The sequence below is a fragment of the Mobula birostris genome, chromosome 5, assembly GCF_030028105.1.
Source record: "Mobula birostris isolate sMobBir1 chromosome 5, sMobBir1.hap1, whole genome shotgun sequence".
In the NCBI taxonomy this organism is placed as follows: Eukaryota; Metazoa; Chordata; class Chondrichthyes; order Myliobatiformes; family Myliobatidae; genus Mobula; species Mobula birostris.
The window spans coordinates 179,990,997-180,012,443 of record NC_092374.1 but is presented as its reverse complement, the minus strand read 5'-3'; the positions used below and the strand labels follow the sequence as shown (position 1 = coordinate 180,012,443).

General features: G+C 44.8%; 2 protein-coding genes across 5 annotated transcripts in view; both read right to left on the bottom strand.

Moving 5' to 3' along the window:
• Nucleotides 1–7,071, bottom strand: part of LOC140198092 (complement C4-A-like) — a 145,562-nt gene extending 138,491 nt beyond the window's left edge. The window contains exons 1-3 of the mRNA XM_072258982.1: nucleotides 6,950–7,071; nucleotides 2,269–2,461; nucleotides 976–1,153 (exon numbers count right to left, since the gene is read on the bottom strand). Of these exons, the coding sequence (XP_072115083.1) occupies nucleotides 976–1,153; nucleotides 2,269–2,461; nucleotides 6,950–7,026 (448 nt within the window). The 5' untranslated portion in view covers nucleotides 7,027–7,071. The remainder of the gene's footprint in view (nucleotides 1–975; nucleotides 1,154–2,268; nucleotides 2,462–6,949) is intronic.
• An 8,012-nt stretch (nucleotides 7,072–15,083) lies between these two features.
• The window catches only part of LOC140198091 (uncharacterized), a 46,650-nt gene continuing 40,286 nt past the window's right edge, over nucleotides 15,084–21,447 (bottom strand). The window contains exons 11-14 of one of the 4 annotated variants that reach the window (XM_072258979.1): nucleotides 20,204–20,294; nucleotides 19,313–19,443; nucleotides 17,497–17,842; nucleotides 15,084–16,520 (exon numbers count right to left, since the gene is read on the bottom strand). In XM_072258979.1, the coding sequence (XP_072115080.1) occupies nucleotides 20,225–20,294 (70 nt within the window). In that variant the 3' untranslated portion in view covers nucleotides 15,084–16,520; nucleotides 17,497–17,842; nucleotides 19,313–19,443; nucleotides 20,204–20,224. The other 3 variants (XM_072258978.1, XM_072258980.1, XM_072258981.1) reach the window with 3 other exon arrangements.

Genomic DNA, 21,447 nt, shown 5'->3' with positions numbered 1-21,447 from the left:
GTGACAGTGTGAGGATGAGTGTGTGAGAGTGAGTGAGAGAGAGAGCACGAGAGAGAGCACAAGAGAAAGCGTGAGAGAGAGTGAGAGAGTGAGACTGTGAGAGTGTGAATGAGAGAGAGAGAGAGTGAGAGAGAGTGTGAGTGTGAGAGTGAGTGTGAATGTGAGAGTGAGAGAGAGAGAATGAGAGAGAGAATGAGAGTGAGTGAGAGAGAGAGTGAGAGAGATTGTGAGAGTGTGTGTGAGACAGAGTGTGTGAGAGTGAGAGAGAATGTGTGAGGTAGTGTGTGTGCGTCAGTATATGTTCGTGGGTTAGTGTGTGTCTAGTATGGCTTTAAGAGTTAGTATGTATGTGGGTTAATGCATGTGCATGTGTTAGTACATGTGTGTACACAGAGCAAGCGTGTGTGTGTACATGAGTCTGTGTGTGTGTGTGTGTGTGTGTGTATATGTGTGTGTGTGTGTATGAGTCTGTGTGTGTGTGTATATGAGTTTGTGTGTGTGTATGAGTCTGTATGCATGTGAGTCTCTGTGTGTGTGTATGAGTGTGAGTGTGAGTGTGTGTGTGTGTGTGTGTGTGTGTGTGTGTGTGTGAGAGAGAGAGTGTCAGAGTGAGTGTGTGTGCACATTCATGCATGTCATTGCATGAGTTCGTGCATGCAACTGTGTGCCTAAATTCTGCGCCCCCCCCCCCATTCCTTAGACTCAGCCTGGAACCCATAGCTTTCCCCACCCTGACCGCAGGCTTGGACCTTCCCTCCAGCAGTGTATGCAGTCACACCTACACCCAACAGACTCCAGGACTCAACAAGTGGGGAACATTCTGTCCATGGGCGGTCAGGCTCGGGGTCTGCCACTGCCCTGTGGAAGATTCAGGTGTGGAGGAACCACTGCCCTCCTTCCAGGAGTCTGTGGGATTAGCATGCCCACCCACCCATGACAGGCTCCAAGTGAGACCTCCTGCATCACAGCACTCACCATCCTGGTTGGGGGTGTAAATGGGCTTGTCTGTTTGAATGAAGATATACCCCCTCTTACTGGACAGTTTGAGGGGCACCAACTTTCTCCGTGCAAAGAGCTTGCTCTCTGCTACCAGGTAGACATATTGCCTTCGCCGTCGCCATAGCCGTAGCTCTTTGATAGACTTCTGGGCCACCTGTTGGGGATAGAGAAGGGATGTGAGGTGGTGGCAAGGTGGGGTAGTAATCAGTTTAAACAAAGTCAAGATTAACAAGTTTGGCTGAATCACAGGGGTTTAAACGAGCTGGGTAAGTGGGCCAAGGAATGTTAGATGGACTTCAACTTGGATAAGTGCAAAGTCAAAACCCGATTGGACTCTCACAGTGAATGGCAGCAACCTCGGCTGAGTGGTAGAATTGAGAAATCCTGGAGTTCATGTATATGGTTCGATGAAAGTGAAGAAACAGGTAGACATGGTGGAAAGAATGCTTTTGGCATGCTGACCTTCAGCATAAGGTGAAAACGAAAAGATTTAAGAGAAATTTGAAGCACAACTTTTTTTTTTACGTAGAAGGTGGTATGAAGGTGGAATGAGTTTCCAGAGGAAGCAGTTGCGGCAGGTACAATAACAACTTTTAAAAGATAGTTGGACAGATATAAAAATGTTTAGAAAGTTATGGATAAATGCAGACAAACAGAACTATCTTGAATGGGGCATCTTGGTTAGTATAGACAGCTGGGCCGAATGGCCTGCTTTCATGCCATGTGACTCTATTCATATTCCCAGCCATAGGCAAGTAGTCTACTGCTGTTGGTGTTCCAGGAGAGAATAAGGCTGAGGGAGTACAGTCGTCTGCACAGATGCTGCCTGACCTCCTGAGTGTTCCCAGCACTTTTATTGAACATTCAATGACACAGGAGGGGTGAAACAGATGGAGGTGCAGCCTATGACTCCATGCGCCTGCTATCCTGTTGCAAGTTTGTCATTGCACCTGTGCATACTGTACATCTACTTATGCATGTAGCAATAATCTCGACTTAGACTTTGAATCAATGTAGCAGTGCATGAATGCACTTTGACAAAGTCATTTCCAGGCATGCATCAGGAAATGAGAGCTAAAGACAAGTTTGTGTGCTTTTACTTACTTTTTCCTCACAGGAATTCTGACAGTGAGTTTTATGCCAAATCTTGAAATTTTGGGGTTGTGATTTCAGAGTTCTGGGAGGGCAAATTTCCATACAGGCATAACTAGTGGTGGGGGAGGGGAGACAGATTGGGAGTAGCGAACTTTTCATTCGTAAAATACTCACCGTTAGGGTCTTAACTTCACGATAACCATTTCCTGCATTCAGTGTAAAGTAGATGACATCGGAACATCTCTTGTATCTGATGATGTCATAGCAATAAACCTGAAAATTGACAGGGGTCTCCGCACCATGTAACTGTAAGCTGATACTCTCTGGGACCCCAACGTGGATGATACTCGGTGCTGTAATCAGGTAGCTGGGTAAAACATTCAAGAGTTTTATTCCAGACCTACAGGCAAATAAGCTGTACCTCTCAACTTGATTCAAGTTACAGGACAGTAAACAGGCTACATGGCCAATAATACTCACTAGCCCCTCTACTTCGTCAGAAGGCTAACAAAATTCAGCATGTCCCCATTGACCCTTAGTGACTGTTACAGATTCACCATGGAAAGCATCTGTACCCTTGTTAGAAAGGCTGCTTCTGTCCCGCAGGGATAATAGGTCTTGCAACCTCCCCATTCACAATCTCTGAGCTTCATTTTCAAATCTACCTTCTTTCTGCAATCATCTCTGGTGCCACAAGCCGACTGGATATCTGTGCTCCTCTACTTTTGGCCACACAAGCATCGCTTGGTTAATCAGGCCATTAATAGCAGCCAACTCTTCCCTGGGCATCCTTGTCTCTCTGTATCCCTTTAGGATACTGCAACAAATTGGTAGATTGGTTTATTATTGACACTGTACTGAGATACAGTGAAAAACGTGTCTTGCATACAGACTGATTCATGGTAACAGTGTATTGAAGTAGTGCTAGGCAAAACAACAATGGAGTGCAGAATAAAGTTTTACAGTGCAGTGCAGGTAGACGGTCGGATCAAGGTCATAACGAGCTTGATTGTCAGATCAAGAACTCATCTTATCATACAAGGGCAACATTCAATAATCTTATAACTGCAGGATAAAAGAGGTCCTTAATTCTGAAGCAGCTAGAAGTGTCGACCGAGTCCAGGGAGTGGAGCCTGGTTTCCATTGTTCACAACTCTCTCCAGTTTCTTGAGCTGTTGTCATACAAAGCCGTCATGCATCCTGATAGTCCACTTTCTATGGCTCATCTTTAAAAATTGGTGAGGGTTGCCAGGGGCATGCCAAGTTTCTCTATCGTCCTGCGGAAGTAGAAGAGCTGGTGTGCTCTGTTGGCAATGCCATCACTCTTCCCTCTGAGCTGCATGGATGTGCAGCCACGCAGTAACTGAAATGCTCCCCAGCACATAGCCTTTATTGCCATGTAACTGGAATTTTTTTATATAATGTTAAAATAATTGTGAAATACCTTGTAATTGTGTTAATGAATATAATCCATAACTTTTTTGTAAAATAAACATGCCACAACCTTTACTTTGAAACAGTTTAGAGCTTCAATATATTTACATTGTTAGTATTTCACATGAGAACATTGTTACAAATTGTAACAATAAACACAGAATGGAAGTCGGTAGCTTACTGTTGATGAGCCACTGGCCTGCTGACTCAGCTCCTATTACAAACTACCATGAAAGCATTGCCTCAAAAATATTGCAGCAATATTTCAAATGTGTTGCTTCTGAGAAAGTTAAGACAGGTTCAGTTGAGACATTGACTGATATGTTGAACTACATGCTTAGAAACAAAGAATTTGAAGAACTTGTTGACATTGTTCAAAAATTTCAAACTTCTAGTTTGCGAATGAATTCAATCAAATGTAATTCCAGAAACAGACTAGGTGGAACACTTGGATAATTTAATGAGGATTAAGACATATCTTTCATCTGGATGTGAAATTAATCTGGACAGTGTTCTTTGGACAATGGATTTGCAATAAAGACAGACCAGGAAAAAAAAAGTATACGAAATGTGAAAGATTTTCTGTTTTATTGTATTTCATTATAAGCTTCCATTAATAAATAAAATCAAAAGAATATGATTTTTCAGTTTTCATTCTGAACATTCATAGTATGCACATTACAAAAAAAAAATTAAATGGCCTGCAATTTTCAGGCCGCCTAAAAATTTCCTGCTCAGAGCAATGGTTGGTCCACGCAGCTAGTATGCCATCAACGTATTTGGGTCAGGAAAGACTATTGACAATGTTCACTCCTAGGAACAATACCATCGACCTCAGCACCATAGATGTAAAGAAGCAGATGCACCATCCCGTTCCTGAAGTCAGTAAGCAGCTCTGTTGTTTAACCGACACCAAAGGAAAGGCTGTCAGAGGTCATGTCACTGGACTATCTCCTTCCTGTACTCTGCCTCATTCGATATATGGCCCGCTACGCGGTGTCATCTGCAAACTAGTGAATAGAGTTTGAGCAGACGAGGCTGAGAGCACAGGCTTGTGGGGGCACTAGTGTTGTGGATAACTGGATAAGCCTGCCTGTGTGGTGAAGTTTGTTTCAAACAGGGAATGGAGTTTCACAATAAGCAGCTGAAAGGGCGGAGAGCATCAACAACCCGAGCTTCCGCTAAATAAACCCTCTGTTGACCCCGTCCTTTGTCCCAATAAATGCCAACGGCTCAAAGTGAGAGTATTAAACAGGGGTGGAATCTCAGGAGTACGAAAGCGCTGAAACACGCTGTCTGTTGTGCCTATCTACGCGACAGGCCTCCCCCTGGTCACGGCAGGGTTTTCTCCCGCGAACTAGAAATGCCACAGCGAATCAAGTCCACCACACAGTTGATGCCCTGGGCCCCGCAGCAACCGGTGAAGCGACCCCACCGGTCTCCTGAACGTAGGTGAGGGTTGTGCAGAAATCGGGCGTTCGTTGCCTCCAGACTCGTAATCCTATTTACCTGCTTTGGCAACTGAACGAAAAGGATTTGTCCAGATGCCAACACAGATTCCACCCCCTCAGGCAGTGAGTTCCAGACCCCAACCATACAATCGATGAAAAAAAATCCCCCTCAAATCCCCGCTAAGATTCTTCCCTTTCATTTTAAATTAACACCGCTGTCGCTTACGCGCAGGAGGCAGGGTGACTTCGGCGTTCTAACATTTAACTGGTGTTCATTCTTTGGGGCACTCCTCTGTCTTCGTGGATGGTTGCGAAGAAAAAGCATTTCAGGGTGTGTACTGTATACATTTCTCTGACATTAAATTGTACCTTTGAAGCATCTTTCTCGAACACTTCCACATGGACAAAAAGTAAATATCTTTGGGCTGCCGGTGGTGGTGGAGGCGGAAACGGTAGGGTCTTTTAAGAGGCTCCTGGATAGGTACATGGAGCTTAGAAAAATAGAGGGCTGTGGGTAAAGCCTAGGTGATTCTGAGGTAGGGACATGTTCGGCACAGCTTTGTAGGCTGAAGGGCCTGTAGTGTGCTGTAGGTTTTCCGTGTCTATCTACCTAACTATCCCGCTCATAATCTGACATCCATAGCCTCGGCCTCCTACTCTCCAGGGAAAACAAACCCGGCCTGTGCAATCTCTTCCCTTAACTTGAATAACAATACGAAGATAGCTTTGAGAGGCAGGTAGGGGTGAGGAAGCAAGGAAGCGGGGAGGCTGCAGAATGATTTTAGACAAATCAGGAGAATGGTCGATGCAGATTTTAGACAAATCAGGAGAATGGTCAGTGCAGTGGCAGATGGAATACCGCGTCGGGAAGTCACGCACTTTGGTAGGAGGAATAAAAACAGAGTCGTTTTTGAACGGGGAAACACAAAAATCCGAGGTGCAAAGTGACATTCGTGCCGAGGACTAGAATATAAAGCAAGGATGTAGGCAACACAGACGCATTATAAGGCACTGAAGAGGCCTCACTTGGAATATTGAGAACAGTTTTGGTCCCCTCATTCTAAAAAAACATGAACTTCGTTCCGTTGGAATTCAGAAGAACGAAAGGGGATCTTATTGAACCCCACTGAATGTTGGAAGATATAATGGATGTGGAGAGGATGTTTCCCGTGGTGGGGGTGTCTTGGACTAGAGGGCACAGCCTCAGAATAAAGGGGCGTCCATTTAGAACGGAGATAATCAGGAATTTCTTCAGGCAGAGGGTGGTGAATCTGTGGAATTCGTTGCCACAGGCGGTTATGGAAGCGTATTTAAGGCGGAGGTTGACAGGTCAAGGCATGAAAGGTTAAGGGGAGCCACGATGAAATAGTGAAGAAATTCGATGGGCCGAATGACCTGATTCTACTCTTATGTTCTATGATCTAATTCTTCAGTCTAGGCAATATCCTGGTAAATTTCGTCTGCATTCACTCCAGCGCAACCACTTCCTTCCTACTGCACGATGACCGTAACTGCACATAGCACTGCCAGTGAGGTGGGGCTCATCCCTCATTCACTTCACTCGACAATTCAGGACATGGTGTAACTTATCCCTGTTGTTGCGGAAATGGCGAGAACCGCGCAAACACCGGCGAGCATTCCAGAGGGTAACCTCGGACTCGATGGGCTAATGGTCCCGTCCCTGAGCTGGCAAATACAAACACCGAGAGGGATTGGTTCGTCGTCAATAGAGGCAGCAGGGCGCTGCTGTTCCGTTTAACGCGGAATCAAACCATTGCCGCATTCCATTGTGTTGCCCAAGGACAGAAATCCGTAGAAAAGTTTCTATGTTCGATTACAGAATGGATCTCCGTGGTTTAGCTAAACATATTTTGCCACCACTTGGGCAAATGCACTTAGAAAACTTACTCCAAACAAACTACGAAACACTACCCAGAGATTCAGAATGACTACTGATCTCTTATACTCACGAAGGTGTTTGCTCGGTCACTGGGATAAGGCAAAACAGCAGAGGTAGCAACATTCTCAGTTGTTGAAGAAAAGCCATACTGGGACAATGAGATCAACAGCACATCGCCTGGGTACCTGTTGAAGTCTCAGACTCGCTCCTACATATCAATCAACAGTTAGCAATGTACTGTTCAAAGTTACTGATTGATATGTGGAGTTTAGAATCCCAACCTCATTGGCTGCGGTATCTCTGACGGTATAACCACGTATTGGTCTAGTCACACCTAGGCATTTGAAGCTCTCAACCCTCTTGTCCCCTCTCCCTCAGGCAGTGAGCTCCAGCTACCCATTACACTCTGGGCAAGAAAAAAAACACCTCTGCAAATCCCTTCTGATAGATTCTGGATCAGGGACTCTTTGGGCTTCTGCTTTGTTGGCATGGTTGGGGGAAGGGTCGGTGCTCCTGCTGGCGCAGGAGGGGCTGCTGCTTGTGTAAAGGGTGGGGGAGGGCAAACACAAGAAAATCCGCAGATGCTGGATGTCCAAGCAACGCTACAAAAAAATGCTCCAGGAGCTCAGCAGGCCAAGCAGTATCTATGGAAATGAGTAAAGAAGACGTTTTGGACAGAATCCCTTCATCAGGGTGTATAAAGAAGTCCTGATGAAGGGTCTCAGCCCGGAACATTGAGTGTTTATTCTTTTACAAAAATGGTGCCTGCCTGGTGAAATGCTCCAGCATTTTGTGTGTATTGCAGGGATGGGTGCTTTGGGGTTTTGGTGTTTTTATCATTGGTTCTGTGGGGTTTCTTGTTTCGTGGATGTCTGTCAAGAGTAAGAATTCCAGGTTGTATACTGTATACATATTCTGATATTAAATAAATTTTTGAACCTCCTACTACTACTTACACTAAACCTACACACTCAATGAGTTGGGAACAGTTTCATCTCCTGAGCCCTCATAAACCCATGAACCCTAGTTTGTTATTCATTTTATTTTACATTCTTTCTTTATTGCGCAATTTATAGCAATTTTATGACTTTGCACTGTACTGCTGCCCCAAAATAGCAAATTTCATCTCAAATGTCACTGATAATAAATCTGATTCTGTACCCTAAAGCTCTATAATGTGACCTATTTTACATGTATAGTCTATGTCCCAGATAAAGAAAGAATATCAACTGCCGCCTTCACCACTTGTCATGCCATCTCTTGGGATCCTTGGCTGTGTACACCAAGGCCCCTCTGCTCCTTAGGATTCTCAAGGGCCATATCATTCATGGTTTATGTTCTCCTATCCTTTTGGTCCTCTCAAAATGAGTCACCCTTGCACATCAGAATTAACCTCCCTCTACTTTTATTTACATTGCCCAAAGTAATTGATTTTATGAAAGCTGGAAATGAAAAAAAAGAGGCAGAAAGAGCAAAGGAAGAGGAAAAAGACAGCTCAAGCCCAGCTTCTCTCCAGTTGTTATATGACTAGTGGACTCATACACAATAAGTTGGACTCTTGAACTCATAATTTACTTCATCATGACCTTGCACTTTAATTGCGTGCCTACACTGGACTTTATCTATAACTGTAGCACGTTATTCTGCAATTCTGTTAGTATTTCCTTTTGTACTACTTGAAAACAATTTTACAATGAAATGATCTGTGTGGGTCGCATGCAGCACAGCACCCCCCCCCCCAGCACTCTACCTCTGTACATATAACAATAATTAAAGCCATGCACCAGTACTCCGAAGGATGCTACCATTCATGGTCTTTGCAAAACTCATCACATTGCACATCAGAATTAACTTCCATCTGCTTTTGTTCCTTTTTCTTAGTGCTCAGTGTAATTGGCATTATGAAAACTGGGTGGGGAAGGTCAGAGCGAGACAAAGAAAGCAAAGATAGAGGGAAAGGAAACTAACATATCCAAAAGCACGAAAAGCAAGAGAGGTAAAAGTAAAGACAAAATGAAGCCTGAGTCCAGACCTGTGATATTAACTGTGTTTCTCTGCTCTGTAGAGTATCTCCGGCATTTGTGATTTTTATACAAGAGAGAAAGAAGGGGCTAGCGAAAGAGAGAACAAGGGGAAAAGTGAGACACAAAAGACCAGAGAGTGAAAACAGAAAAGATTTGGTGTAAGAGACAAATTTGCATCTGCAGAAAGCTGTACAGATGCTACAAAGTGCTTTACACCCTTTGAGAAGTGTAGTAAATGTTGTAATGTTGTAAATTGTTTTACATGTAACTATAAAACAAAATTAACCTACAGTATGACAATCAACTGAATGGAAAATTACTGCTCTCTCAAAGCAACAATGAAATTTCAACAGTCGTGGCTAAATGGTTCTAATTTGTCAGAAGGGTATTACTCCTATTCCATGCACCATATTACTAGCATACAAGACAACATGGCTGCTATCCAAGGAAAAGATGAAATGGTATAAAGCAGTAGCTGTCTTTGTGTTGGATATATACACAGGATGGAGTGAGACTGTGAACAAGGATGTTATGTGGCAGCTTAATAAACCCCAGACCCATATGCAATTCTGGTCACCACACTGCAGAAAGGACGAATCAGCGAAATTCACCAGGAATGAAATGTTTCAGTGATCAGGAGAAACCTGGGTCTGTTCTCCTTAGAGCGAGGAAGGTTAAGAGGGGATATCTGAGGTACATAATTTTGAGGGGTAGAAATACGGTAGACTGAAGGAAACTTTCATCTAGAGGTAGATAAAACTAGAGGGCACAGACTTAGGGTAAAGGGAAAGAGCACCCACAGACCCAATGATCATGATTTCAGTCTCCAAGGCCATCGAGTGAGCCTTCAAGAGGGTGAAGCATCCACAAAAAGCATCCAGCCCAGACGGGGTACCTGGACAAGTATTAAAAACCTGTGCTGATGACTGAGATCTTTAACCTCTCACTTCAGCAGACTGAGGTTTCAGCTATACTGGTACCCAAGAAGAATGTGGCAACCTGCCTCAGTGACTATCATCCAGTAGCAGTTATATCCACAGCGACAAAGTGTTTTGAGAGGTTGGTGATGAAACATCTTAACTCCTGCCTAAGAAGTGACTTGAAACCACTTCAATTTGCCTACCGGAGCAACAGGTCCACAGCAGATGCCAACTCATTGGCTCCATATGCAACCCTGGAACATCTGGACAGCAAATACCCTTACATCAGGATGTTCTTTAACGGCTACAGCTCAGCATTCAATACCATCATCCCCTTAAAACTAATCATTGATCTTCAAGACCTTAGCCTCAATACTTCCTCATGCAATTGGATCCTCTATTTCCTCATTTGGAGTCGGTTCGGATTGGGAACATCATCTCCTCCATGGTCTCCATAAGCACAGGTGCACTACAGAGCTGTATATTTAGCCCTGTCCTACTTGTTTTACTCTTATGACTGCGTGGCTAAGCACAGCTCCATTGACGTATTCAAGTTAACAGCAACCTCTTACTCAATGTCAGCAAGACCAGGGAGCTGATTATTGATTCCAGAAGATGGAAACTGGAGGTCCATGAGCCAGTCCTCATCAGAGTATCAGAGGTAGAAAGGGTCAGAAGTTTAAAATTCCTTGATGTTATTATTTCAGAGGATTTGTCCTGGGCCCAGCACACAAGTGCAATTACGAAGAAAGCACAACAGCGTCTCTACTTCCTTAGAAGTTTGCAAAGATTCAGTGTGACATGTAAAACTTTGACAAACTTCTATATATTTGTAGAGGAGAGTATAATGACTGACTGCATCACAGTGTGGTATGGAAATACTAATGCCCTTGAACCAAAAATACCACAAAGGTAGTAGATACAGTGCAATCCATAGTGGATAAAGCCCTTGCCAGCATTGAGCACATCTACGTGAAATGTTGTTGCAGAAAAACCAGCATCCGTTATCAGGGACCCCACCTGATTTCTTCTTGTATTTACAGTTTGAGTCTTTTGCACCTAATTGGACACCCATGTAGCTGCAGTCTTTTATTAATTCTATTATGGTTATTATTCTATTATGAATTAATTAACTATGCCTACAAGAAAATGAATCTTGGGTTTGTATATGGTGACATATACATACGTACTTTATAATAAATTTATGTTGAGATGTAGCAGGAATCTGAGGGGACCTTTCTCATCCAGAGAGCTCTGAGTACCTGGAACACACTGCCGGAGAGAGTGGTGAAAGCAGTCAATGACAGCACTGAAAGACCTGTACAAACACTTGAATCCCCAAGTAAAGGCTATGGACCAGGTGCTTGGAATTCGATTAATACAGATGGATGCCTACTTGTTGACATGGATGTGGTGGACCAAATGGCCTACTTCCATACAAGGGACCTCAACATGTCCCTTACTCTACAAGCCTGCCTGTGTAGCAATATGTCTACATTGTCATTATTTCCGTCAACTGGTTCATGCTTACCATCACAGGTGATTTCTCATCTGCTGCTTATCATATCAGCCGGTTACCACACAAACATCAAGGTCAATAAAGCTTTCCCATCAGTGAGTCTCACATTGGCAGGGCTCTCACCTTCTGGCTTCTACTGGAAATGAAACCTGGCAATTTAATCAGTGAATCACACTACTAAAAAGACCACCCTTGGAAGTTGACTCAGTTTTCCTCTCCTCCAAGGAGAGCCAACTTCTCTCTGTAACTCAGGCTCCAGTCCTGGCAATGCCCTCACAAATCTGACACCACCAATGGTAGCACATCTCCAATTGGGCAGACTAAATGGGTTAATGTGATAGTTAGATTGCATTTGAGGTCACATGAAGCGTCTTAGAGTGGTATGTTGGCCACAGTGCATGCTCAGAGGGTAAGCTGTAATAACAGAGAAAGAAAAACTGAAAATGAGCAGAGACTGAAACAGGCAATTCTGATAGAGAGAATGAAACCATAACTTACTTAAAGTTGAGGAATTTGAAATCGAGTCTTGAAGGCTGCAAGGTGAGGTGTTGTTCCTCAAGCTCGCATTAAGCCTCATTGTAGGTCACAGAGATCAGAGGAGGGCAGAGAAATAAAGTTACAGGCAACAGGTGCCAGTTCTCTGCAAAAATGATAACTAAGGGTCCCCACATTCCCATCAATTCTTCCACTCACTAAGGGCAATATACAATGGCCAATTAACCTGAAATCCCACATATTTCTGGGATGTGGGAGTAACAGGAGCACCTGGGGAAACTCACATCGTCACAAAATTTGGAAACACTGTTGGGATTGAACCCGAGTCACAGGAGGGAGCAGCTTTACTAGTTGTGAAACACTAGAGGGAACTGGGTATGGACTGGATCATGGGGCTACAAGGAAAGTGTAGGTTAGCGAGCTTTTTTCGAAAAGATCATTGAACAGCCAGCAGAGGAAGGAGGTGAAGATGGCTGCCTTCTCACTGGTATGATTCACCGATCAGATTGAAAGGTTTACTTTCCAGAAGTTCAAATGAAGACCTACCAATATTTGACTCAATGGGAATATTATCAGCTTCAATGTTGGCTTGAAAACTGCCCTGTGTGATCTGTGATTACCTCCCATCCCCATCCAATCCCCTCATTTTTGGTCCTATTCCCTCAAACCAAGAAACTCTTCCCCCACCATCACTCACTTACGCCCCTCCCCTACTGATTCCATCTATTCACTGTGCAGTTCAACCACAGGCTCTCTCCTTCCCTCTGCTTTCATTTCCCATCCTCACCTCCCTGAGAGTTCAGTACTGTTAGCTCTTTGTGCCCCTGCTTTTCTCCCACCTGCAGCCATTTCAAACCTTCCTACTGCCCTTCTAACTTGATTGTCCTCTCTTGCTCAACGTCTCATTTTACTGCTTTTTTCTCTGTCTTTGTCTGCCTCCACCTGCCCATCTCCCAACTGTGTCCCTTCTCCCCTCCATCTTCTGTCACTATTCCCATTCTTTCCCTCCTCTATCTGCCTATCACTCCACTTCACCTGAATCCACCTATCGCCTGCTCTACCCCTTCACTCCACCGTTTACTTACTGACCATCTGCTCCCCCCACACTCTCAGTCCAGATGAAGGGTCTCAAATGGACTCACCAATGTTCATTTGCCCCTACAGATGCTGCATCTCCACCATCTCATGCATTGCTCCACATTCCAGTACCTGCAGTCTCTTGTGCCTCCGGAATAGATAACAGACTTGCTCCAGAGTACAAACACATGGTGGCATCTATTAGTCTCGCGAGACCATGAATCTGCGCCTGGAAGGTCTTTGGAGTGTCCTCTCCAGGGCACAGGCCTGGGCAAGGTTGTATGGAAGACCCGCAGTTGCCCATGCAGCAAGTCTCCCCTCTCCACCACACCGATGTTGTCCAAGGGAAGGGCAAGGGCCGATACAGCTTGGCACCAGTGTCGTTGCAGGAGTTGCCAGAACGAGGTTGGACTGCCTTAGGGACTCCAGCTCCGGATCTGTCCTCAGGGTTTACTCTCAAAGTCTTTCCCATGAGTGGGTATGGCCGCAAGGCAGCAGAGGTTTGAAATCAGAGTTTTCCCTGTCTTAGGTGGACTGACTTCCCAGGCTGACGAGCTCCATCTACCCGAAGCACTGGTTTTAAGGCGCCAGGACCCGCCTTCGCCCCTTCTCCTGTCAGCAGAAACAGTTCCACCGGACTTTGTTATCAGAGGCTATTTGAGGCACATGCCGTGAGGGGCACTTTTAGGTAGTGGGAGCTTGTCCCCACTACCACTCCTCAGCTTGACAACCTTGGAACCACATATCCTGTCAGAAATACACTTGCCTCAGCTAGGTCTAACATGAGACAATCATATAGGTGTTGTGTGGAGGTGATAGAGAAAATACCCACTATCCTATCCTCAAAGATGTTTAATAATTTAAATGCGTAAGTTGGGTAAGATACATTTATATCTTCTGAAGTTTAAAAAAGTGAAACAATTTCATTTGAAACAGTGAGGGTCTGGACAGGGTGACATAGAGAAGGCATTTCCGCATTTGGGAGAGTCTAGAACTCAAGGTTAGTTTCAAGATAAGGGGCTGTCTAAGACAGAAATGAGGAGAATTGCTCTTTTTACCTCAGAGTTCAAAGTCCTTTGATCCAGCTTCCATAAAGGCCAGAGACAGTGAGTCTTAAATATCCTTTCGGCAGAGTTTATAGGGACTTGATAAGCAAGGCAGCAGAGGAGGGGCAGGTTTCAAAGGGGTTACATTGGGATTGCCCATGATCCAATCTACTGGCACAGAAGAGATGAGGTTCATGACAGACCAGCTACGATCACATTGAATGGTGGGGAGGAGCTTCCATTTTCTTATGATCTTATAAATAGCAAAGCAAGTTTGAAGGGTCAAACAGCCATTATTCCAAATTTGTATGGTTGTAAAGTTGCTGGTTCACTAATGTCACATATCTATCACTCTTACCTGGTCTCATTTGCTACATACACAAGGCAATGTAACTGAATCTGCTAGAGGGATTCAGCAGCTGGGACAGCACTGGTAGAGGGGAGGAATCATCGATGTTTCGGGTCAAAGCCCTGCAGCAGGACTCTTATCTGCCCTCTGAAATTGCCCCACAAGTTATCTGGTTGCAACAGACATCAAAAAAGGCCACAAAGAAACAAATCTAGATGGTTCAACTCTCTCAACATATACCTGCATCTCACAGACTGTGGTGGTTGTAAAAGGCAGCTCACCAGCTCCTCATGGACAATTGGGGACAGGCAATTAAATGCTGGCTCAGCTTGCAAAGCTCACACCCTTTGAATGAATAATAAATAGTCTGTAGAATAAAACTGCAGTAGCTGTGCATACTGTGTCATAACCACTGGGCCATGGGTTTAACACAGCTATACTAACTGTTTCAAAGTTTTAACTTCCAGAAGTGTCATGGATTCGGGGAACATTCAACTAAATTAGAAAAAAGCAAACATAACTCCTTTATTCAAAGGAGGCAGTTAGCTTAACATCCACCATAGGAACATGTTAAAAGCTAATATTAATTAAATAATCGGCATTGATATAAAAATGAATATAAACAGTCAACATTGTTGGCCAGAAATAACTACAGTTTACAAATCAGTGAATTTGGATGAATCAAGGACAGTGGAAGTAGTCTTTGTTCTTGTCATGTGCTTGAAGGCAATGGAGGCAGTCATTTTGTGAGTCTGTCCCTTCAGCCTCCCCCCCCCCCTACCCCACCCACCACCTCCATTTTGTGAACGCTGAATTGATTCCTGCTCTGGAATAATCTAATTGGAAAAATTGAATGTGGACACAAGGAGTTTCAGATGATGACCTGATAAACCTGGGACTATTCTCATGAGCAGCCATTTATTATGTAAAGAGCAGGCTTGCCAGAGAAGCAATCTGTAATCTTGTTAGACACAGTGTCTCGGTCACCAAGTTTGACTGGTTTAAACCAGTCAGAGTTGAAGGGAACAATGGCACGAGGCTGGGGGCAGAAACCATAATGCCTGACCAATGTAGACACCTTTTCCAGGTAATACCTTTTCTCTTCATTGACCATTCATAGAGGGTCAGGGAATCCTAGTGGGTGTGCACACATGTAGTTACTTTGCAAAGCCACATGCTTTTTAGTTGAGACAATAAAGTTTACTTTCAGTAAATACAGGTTCTCTCTATGCCTCTCTGATCATTTTTACTAAGGGGTAGAACCTAATAAAAACATCAAAATGTTTTGTAAAAGGAAAATATGGTCCACCAATTTAACAGAGTACTTTGATACGTGCTGTGTATAAAAGGGATATACTTACAGCTTTTCACAGATGACAAGATGCTACTTCAAAGATTATTATAGAAATTAAATGCCCAAGATGTAGGAAGCATCATATCATCATGGGTAGAAAACTGCTTGACGACACTGTTCTGCCTGAGACCACAAAAATGCAGAACGTTGGCACAGCTCAATCCATCACAGAAACCAGCCTCCCCATCCATGGACTCTGTCTACACCTCACTACCTTGGTAAAGCAGACAACATAATCAAAGACCCCATCCATCCCAGACATTCTCTGTTCCCCTGTCCCATCAGATGGAAAATACAAAATCCTGAAAGCATGTTTTATCACCAAGCCAGGAACAGCTTTTATCCTACTGTGATAAGACCATTGAATGATCCCTCAGCACAATAAGGTGGACTCTTGCCCTCAACATTTATCTCATAACGGCCTTGCATCTATCTGCCTGCACTTTCTCTAAAACACTTTAATGTGTACACTGCTACTCTTTCCCTTTTACTGCTCCAGTCCACTCCTGTAGTGAAATAATCTGCATGGGTAGCATGCAGAACAGTTTTTCCAATGTACCTTGGTACGTATAACTATAATCAAATTTACCAGAAACAAAATAGGCACTGAAGGGTCTTTATCAGGTTGACAAGGTGTAACAGTTGGGTGTTACACCGTCTGGCATAGTGTCTTGCAAGTGACTTGGATGAAGGCATACAAGGTGTGGTTGTTTTCTGATGATATGAAGATAGACAGAAAAGGGAGTGAAGAGGATATAAGAAGGTTATTAAGGGATATACAGACAGAAGCAAACTGTGGATGTTGAATCTGAAGTAACAACCAATCTGCAGGAGGATCTCAGTGGTTCAAGCAGCATCTGTAGGGGAAAGGATTTGTTAATGTTTAATACCTTAGTGTTTTAGCATGTTCCCCTTTGACCCTCACCAACTTTTATAGATGCAACAAAGACCACATCCTATCACGATGCATCATGGCTTGATAAGGTAACCGCTCTGCCCAAGACCACAAGAAATTGTAGGGAGTTGTGGACACAGCTCAGTCCATTATGAAAACTAGCCTCCCCTCCATAGACTCTGTCTACACTTCCTACTACCTCAGGAAAGCAGCCAGCATAACTAAAGAGCCCTCCTACCCCTAACATTTTCTCTCTTCCACCACCCCCCCCCCCGCCCAACCAGGCAGCTTGGGAATAAATCACCATGGACAGTGTTCTCTTGCTGTCGTACGTCTTGCATGGAGATGTTGTGGATGAAGAGGAATGGTTTATCTCATAATCCACCTTGCTATGGCCTTGCATGTATTCTCTGCCTCCACTACATTTCCTCTGTAACTGTATTCTGTTACTGCTTTTCCCTTGTACTACCTTACTGCACTGATGAGACGAAATGATCTGCACGATGGAAGTGCAAAACAAAGTTTCTCATTGTATCTCAGAAGACATGACAATAATAAACCAATATGGAATAAAACTTCACAATCCGATGGTGAGACAGCATTTGTTACCGATTCTCGGGTCAAGGAACTAGGAATAAAAAGCAACGCTTCCGACTGTCTAACATCGAACCAGCGACTGTTGTCTCTGCTGTGGAAGGAGCTATATCTGTCTCTCCCTTGTTAATGAGACAGCGTGCCCGTGGGATGGCGAAAATGTTGGGAGTGAACAGTTAGCTTTTGAAGTAATATAGACCATGATCTTTCTTTGAGGGTTTCCTGTTGCTTGCATGGTGGGTGGTAGGGATGCTGATGCTTTACGCTACAGTAAGTGGAGGGAGGAGGAGGAGGATTGCTGCTGCTTGTGGAAAGGAGGGAGGCAGGGGCTTTGGGGTTCTTACATTTTTTTGTCATTCATTCTTTGGGGATTTTCTTCTGTTCAGAGGATGTCAGTGGAGAGCAAGAACTTCAGGTTGCATACTGCATTCATTCTCTGGTATCAAACAGAACTACTGAAACCAAAGAGACAACCAATGGTTCATAAAAATCCAACATGTTGTTTCCCTCACTTTAGAATCTTCTACAAAAATACAGAACACATGTTCACATATCTATATAAAAATAAATAATCCAACTGCCTGGCATCACATCGCGATCAAAGTTGCTGCAGCACGTCTGCTCGGGATATCCTGAGCCACTGGAGGTGGTGAGGGACATACGCTGGTCTCAGGCTTCCTCATCCAGGACCTGCAACAGAACGAGGATTCAGAACGGCTCTCACTCACACCAGCTACCTCAGAGCACCAGATACAGTTCCACTCACCACACCACTGGAAAGATGTGGTAGCTGTAGGGAGTGTGCAGGATCCACTGGGACGTTACCTGCAATGGAGGGCTGTAGTTAAAATCTGATAAGGGCGGGTTTATTATCTCTAGAGTGTAGGGAGTAATTTTACAAAATTAGGAGATGAAAAGATGAGATACTTTTTCTCCCCCCCCCCCCCAAAAGGTTGCAGTGTCCAGAACACAAAGGACTGACACGTTTAAGGTGAAACTTAAAAGATCAGAGTGTGGGCACATCGCCAAGTGGTTAAGGCATTGGACTGGCGACCTGAGGTCATGAGTTCGAGCCCCAGCTGAGGGAACGTGTTGTGTCCTTGAGCAAGGCACTTAATCACACATTGCTCTGCGATGACACTGGTGCCAAGCTGTATGGGTCCTAATGCCCTTCCCTTGGACAACATTGGAGTGGTGGAGAGGGGAGACTTGCAGCATGGGCAGCTGCTGGTCTTCCATACAACCTTGCCCAGGAGAGTGAAGACTTTCCAGGTGCAGATCCATGGTCTCGCAAGACTAACGGATGCCTTTATACAAGATCAGAGGTGTCAGACATTACAATGAATTACAGTCTTTGTACCTTTCTGCTGTTTTATGCTCATCACTGTATTTATTATTACCAAGTATGCCATTTACTCCATGAACAAGGGATTTCATTACACCCTGAAGCTGACAATGAACTAATCTGAATGGGAACAAGCCGCCAGAGGAGGTGGTGGAGGTAGATACAAAATAATGTTTGAAGGACACTGGGTACGTACTTGCATAGAAAAGGAGCAAAGGAGCCTAGGGAAGGGAAACAGAAACAAGAGGGCATAAGCTTAAGGATTTGAGGACATCCTCAGGCAGAGATGGGTACGTGGAATCAGACTCCAGAGGAAGCAGTTGAGGCAGATCAAAGGTTACTAGGAGAAGGCACGAGAATGGGGTTGAGAGGGATAATGAATCAGTCAAGATGAAATGGAAGAGCAGACTAGATGGGCTGAACAGCCAGTTCTGCTCCTATGTCTTATGGTCTTAATGATAATGTTTAAAAGACATTCAGGCAGGTACATGGATAAGAAATGTCTATAGGAACATGGACCAAACATAAGTAAATGGGACTAGCTTGGTGGACATTTTGTTCAGCATGGACAAATTGGGCCAGGGTGCCTATTTCTGTGTTGCATCACTCTGTGATTCTAGAGCAGGGGTACCCAACTTGGGGTCCACAGATCCCTCAGTTAATGGTAGGGGTCCATGGCATAAAAAAGATTAGGAGCCTCTGAACAGGCTTAATTGAAGCAAATGGAATCAGTGTAGGCGTGGCTGGCATGGACGAGGTCAGACGCTAAGAGCCCGTGCCTGTGCTGTATAATGTGAAGCTCTGCAAAGCAGTACCTGCCTGGGTGCGAGGTGCTAGCTCCCAACTCTGATCCTGGGCCGCAAAAGCAGGCAGTTCCTGGCTCACTGGTGCCGGCCGTGCTAACCATTCGTGGCTGCAAACACCGCGCTGCTCCGCTCTGCTCGACCTGAGAGGAAGCGCAGCTGGATTAACCCTTAGCAGCACACACACAGCCACACCCACCCACTCCCTGAGTGTACACACTGTGGCCAACACCCCAGGTGGTAGAGGAACTGCTGCAGGATCGCCAACAATTCCTCCTCCCCCACCCCACAAATACTGAGTTCCTCCGGCAGATTGTGCTGCTCCAAATTCCAGCATTTGCAGTCTCTTGGTGTCTCCAAAGGAAAACACTTGCAGGGAGCGTTGATATAACCTCAAGACAATGCTTGCCGTAAGATGTGTAGGCAGCAAAGTGGTGCAATGGGCGGAGCTGCTGCCTCAAAGCTGCTGCGTGTAGGGTTTGCATGTTCTCGCTGTGTCCACGTTGAATTCCCCTGGGTGCTCGGTTACCTCCACATTCCAATGATGTGTGGCTCAGTGGGTTGACTGGCCACTGTAACCTACATGGTACAGGCAGCAGAGTGGTAGAATCTGCAGGGAGTTGTTGGAATATGGGGAGAATAGTATAAGCTCAGTGTAAAAGGCTGGTTGATGATCCCAATGTAAGGTCTAGAATAGCCCCGTTGTATTACCGGTATACACTGTATCAAGCAGCTCCCCGGCAACAGAACCTTCCGGTGGTTCTCAGGACAGAAGTGGGCGGTGGGGGGGGAGGAGAACAGTCAACAGATAGGGAACATACTCCAACAGTGGCTGATCAACATAACAATTCACTCCAGGATAAATGGGAAAAGACTTAATTAAAACCAGGAGTTGGAACTGACCTTACAACTGGGGGAAGCCTCTCACACTTTCTTCACAAACACAGGAAATGAAGTCAGTGGATGGGGTGGACTTGCATGTGTCTTCATGTATCTGGAAATAGAGGATAACACCAAATGTTCACGAGCGTCATAGAGCACAGAAAAGGACAAATTTTACTCTGAACATTAAACACTCATTTACACTAATCCCATTTTAATCTCCCCACACCCACACACTGGGGGGCAATTTATAACAGCCAATTAATCAAACAATTGTACATCTCAGGAATGTGGGAAGAAACCAGAGCTGTACATGACATTGGTAACGCCACATTTAACGTACTGCATTCACCACTAAAATCGAGGTGAGAAGACTGCAACTAGCGGGGCACTGTCTACGCCACCCTGAGCTACCTGCCAGCCTAGTCATCATATGGGTATGGGAGCCCAAGCATGGGAGGATGAACCCTGGGCGCCCTCCCAAGACTATGGTCAACACACTCCTAGAAGACAGCGGCGCGGCTAATGTAGATGAACTGAACACACTGATGAGGGAGAGGGAGAAGTGGAGAGTCCATCATCGTGCCTGACGCCGGCCCCCCCCAGGCCTGAGTCGATGTAGTAGTAATTTTAAAGAAAGAATGTCATTAAATTGGACAGAAAATGTATTTACAAGGATGTTATCAGCACTGGGGGGCGGGGGGGGGTGGTATTGTGTTATAAGGATGGACTGGACTTGCTGGGATATTTTCCCTTGGAACGTAGGAGGTTGAAGAGAGACCCGTATATGTAAAATCATGAGGGGGACAGATAGGTGGATTGTTAGTCTTTTTCCCAGGTAATTAGTCCCTCAAAAAGAGGGGATGGGTTTAGGGTGAGAGGGGAAAGATGTCAAAAGGATCCAAGAGGAATGTATTCACAAAGGGTAGTGGATATATGGAACGAGGTACCAAAGGAAGAGTAAGAGGTCAGTACAATTACAACGTCTAAAAGACATTTGGACAGATACATGGATAGGAAAGGTTTAGAAGGATATGGGCCAAACACAGGGAAATGGACAAGGTTAGTCAGGCAACTTGGTCAGTACAGATGAGTTGGGACAAAGGGCCTGATTCCCTGCTGTACTTTACGGCATTGCGGGAGAGCCCACATGGTCACAAGGGGATCATACGAACTCCACAAAGACAGCACCCAAAGTCAGGATCAATCCCAGGTCTCTGGCACTGTGAAGCAGCAGCTCTACCCACTGCACTGGCTTGACTTTC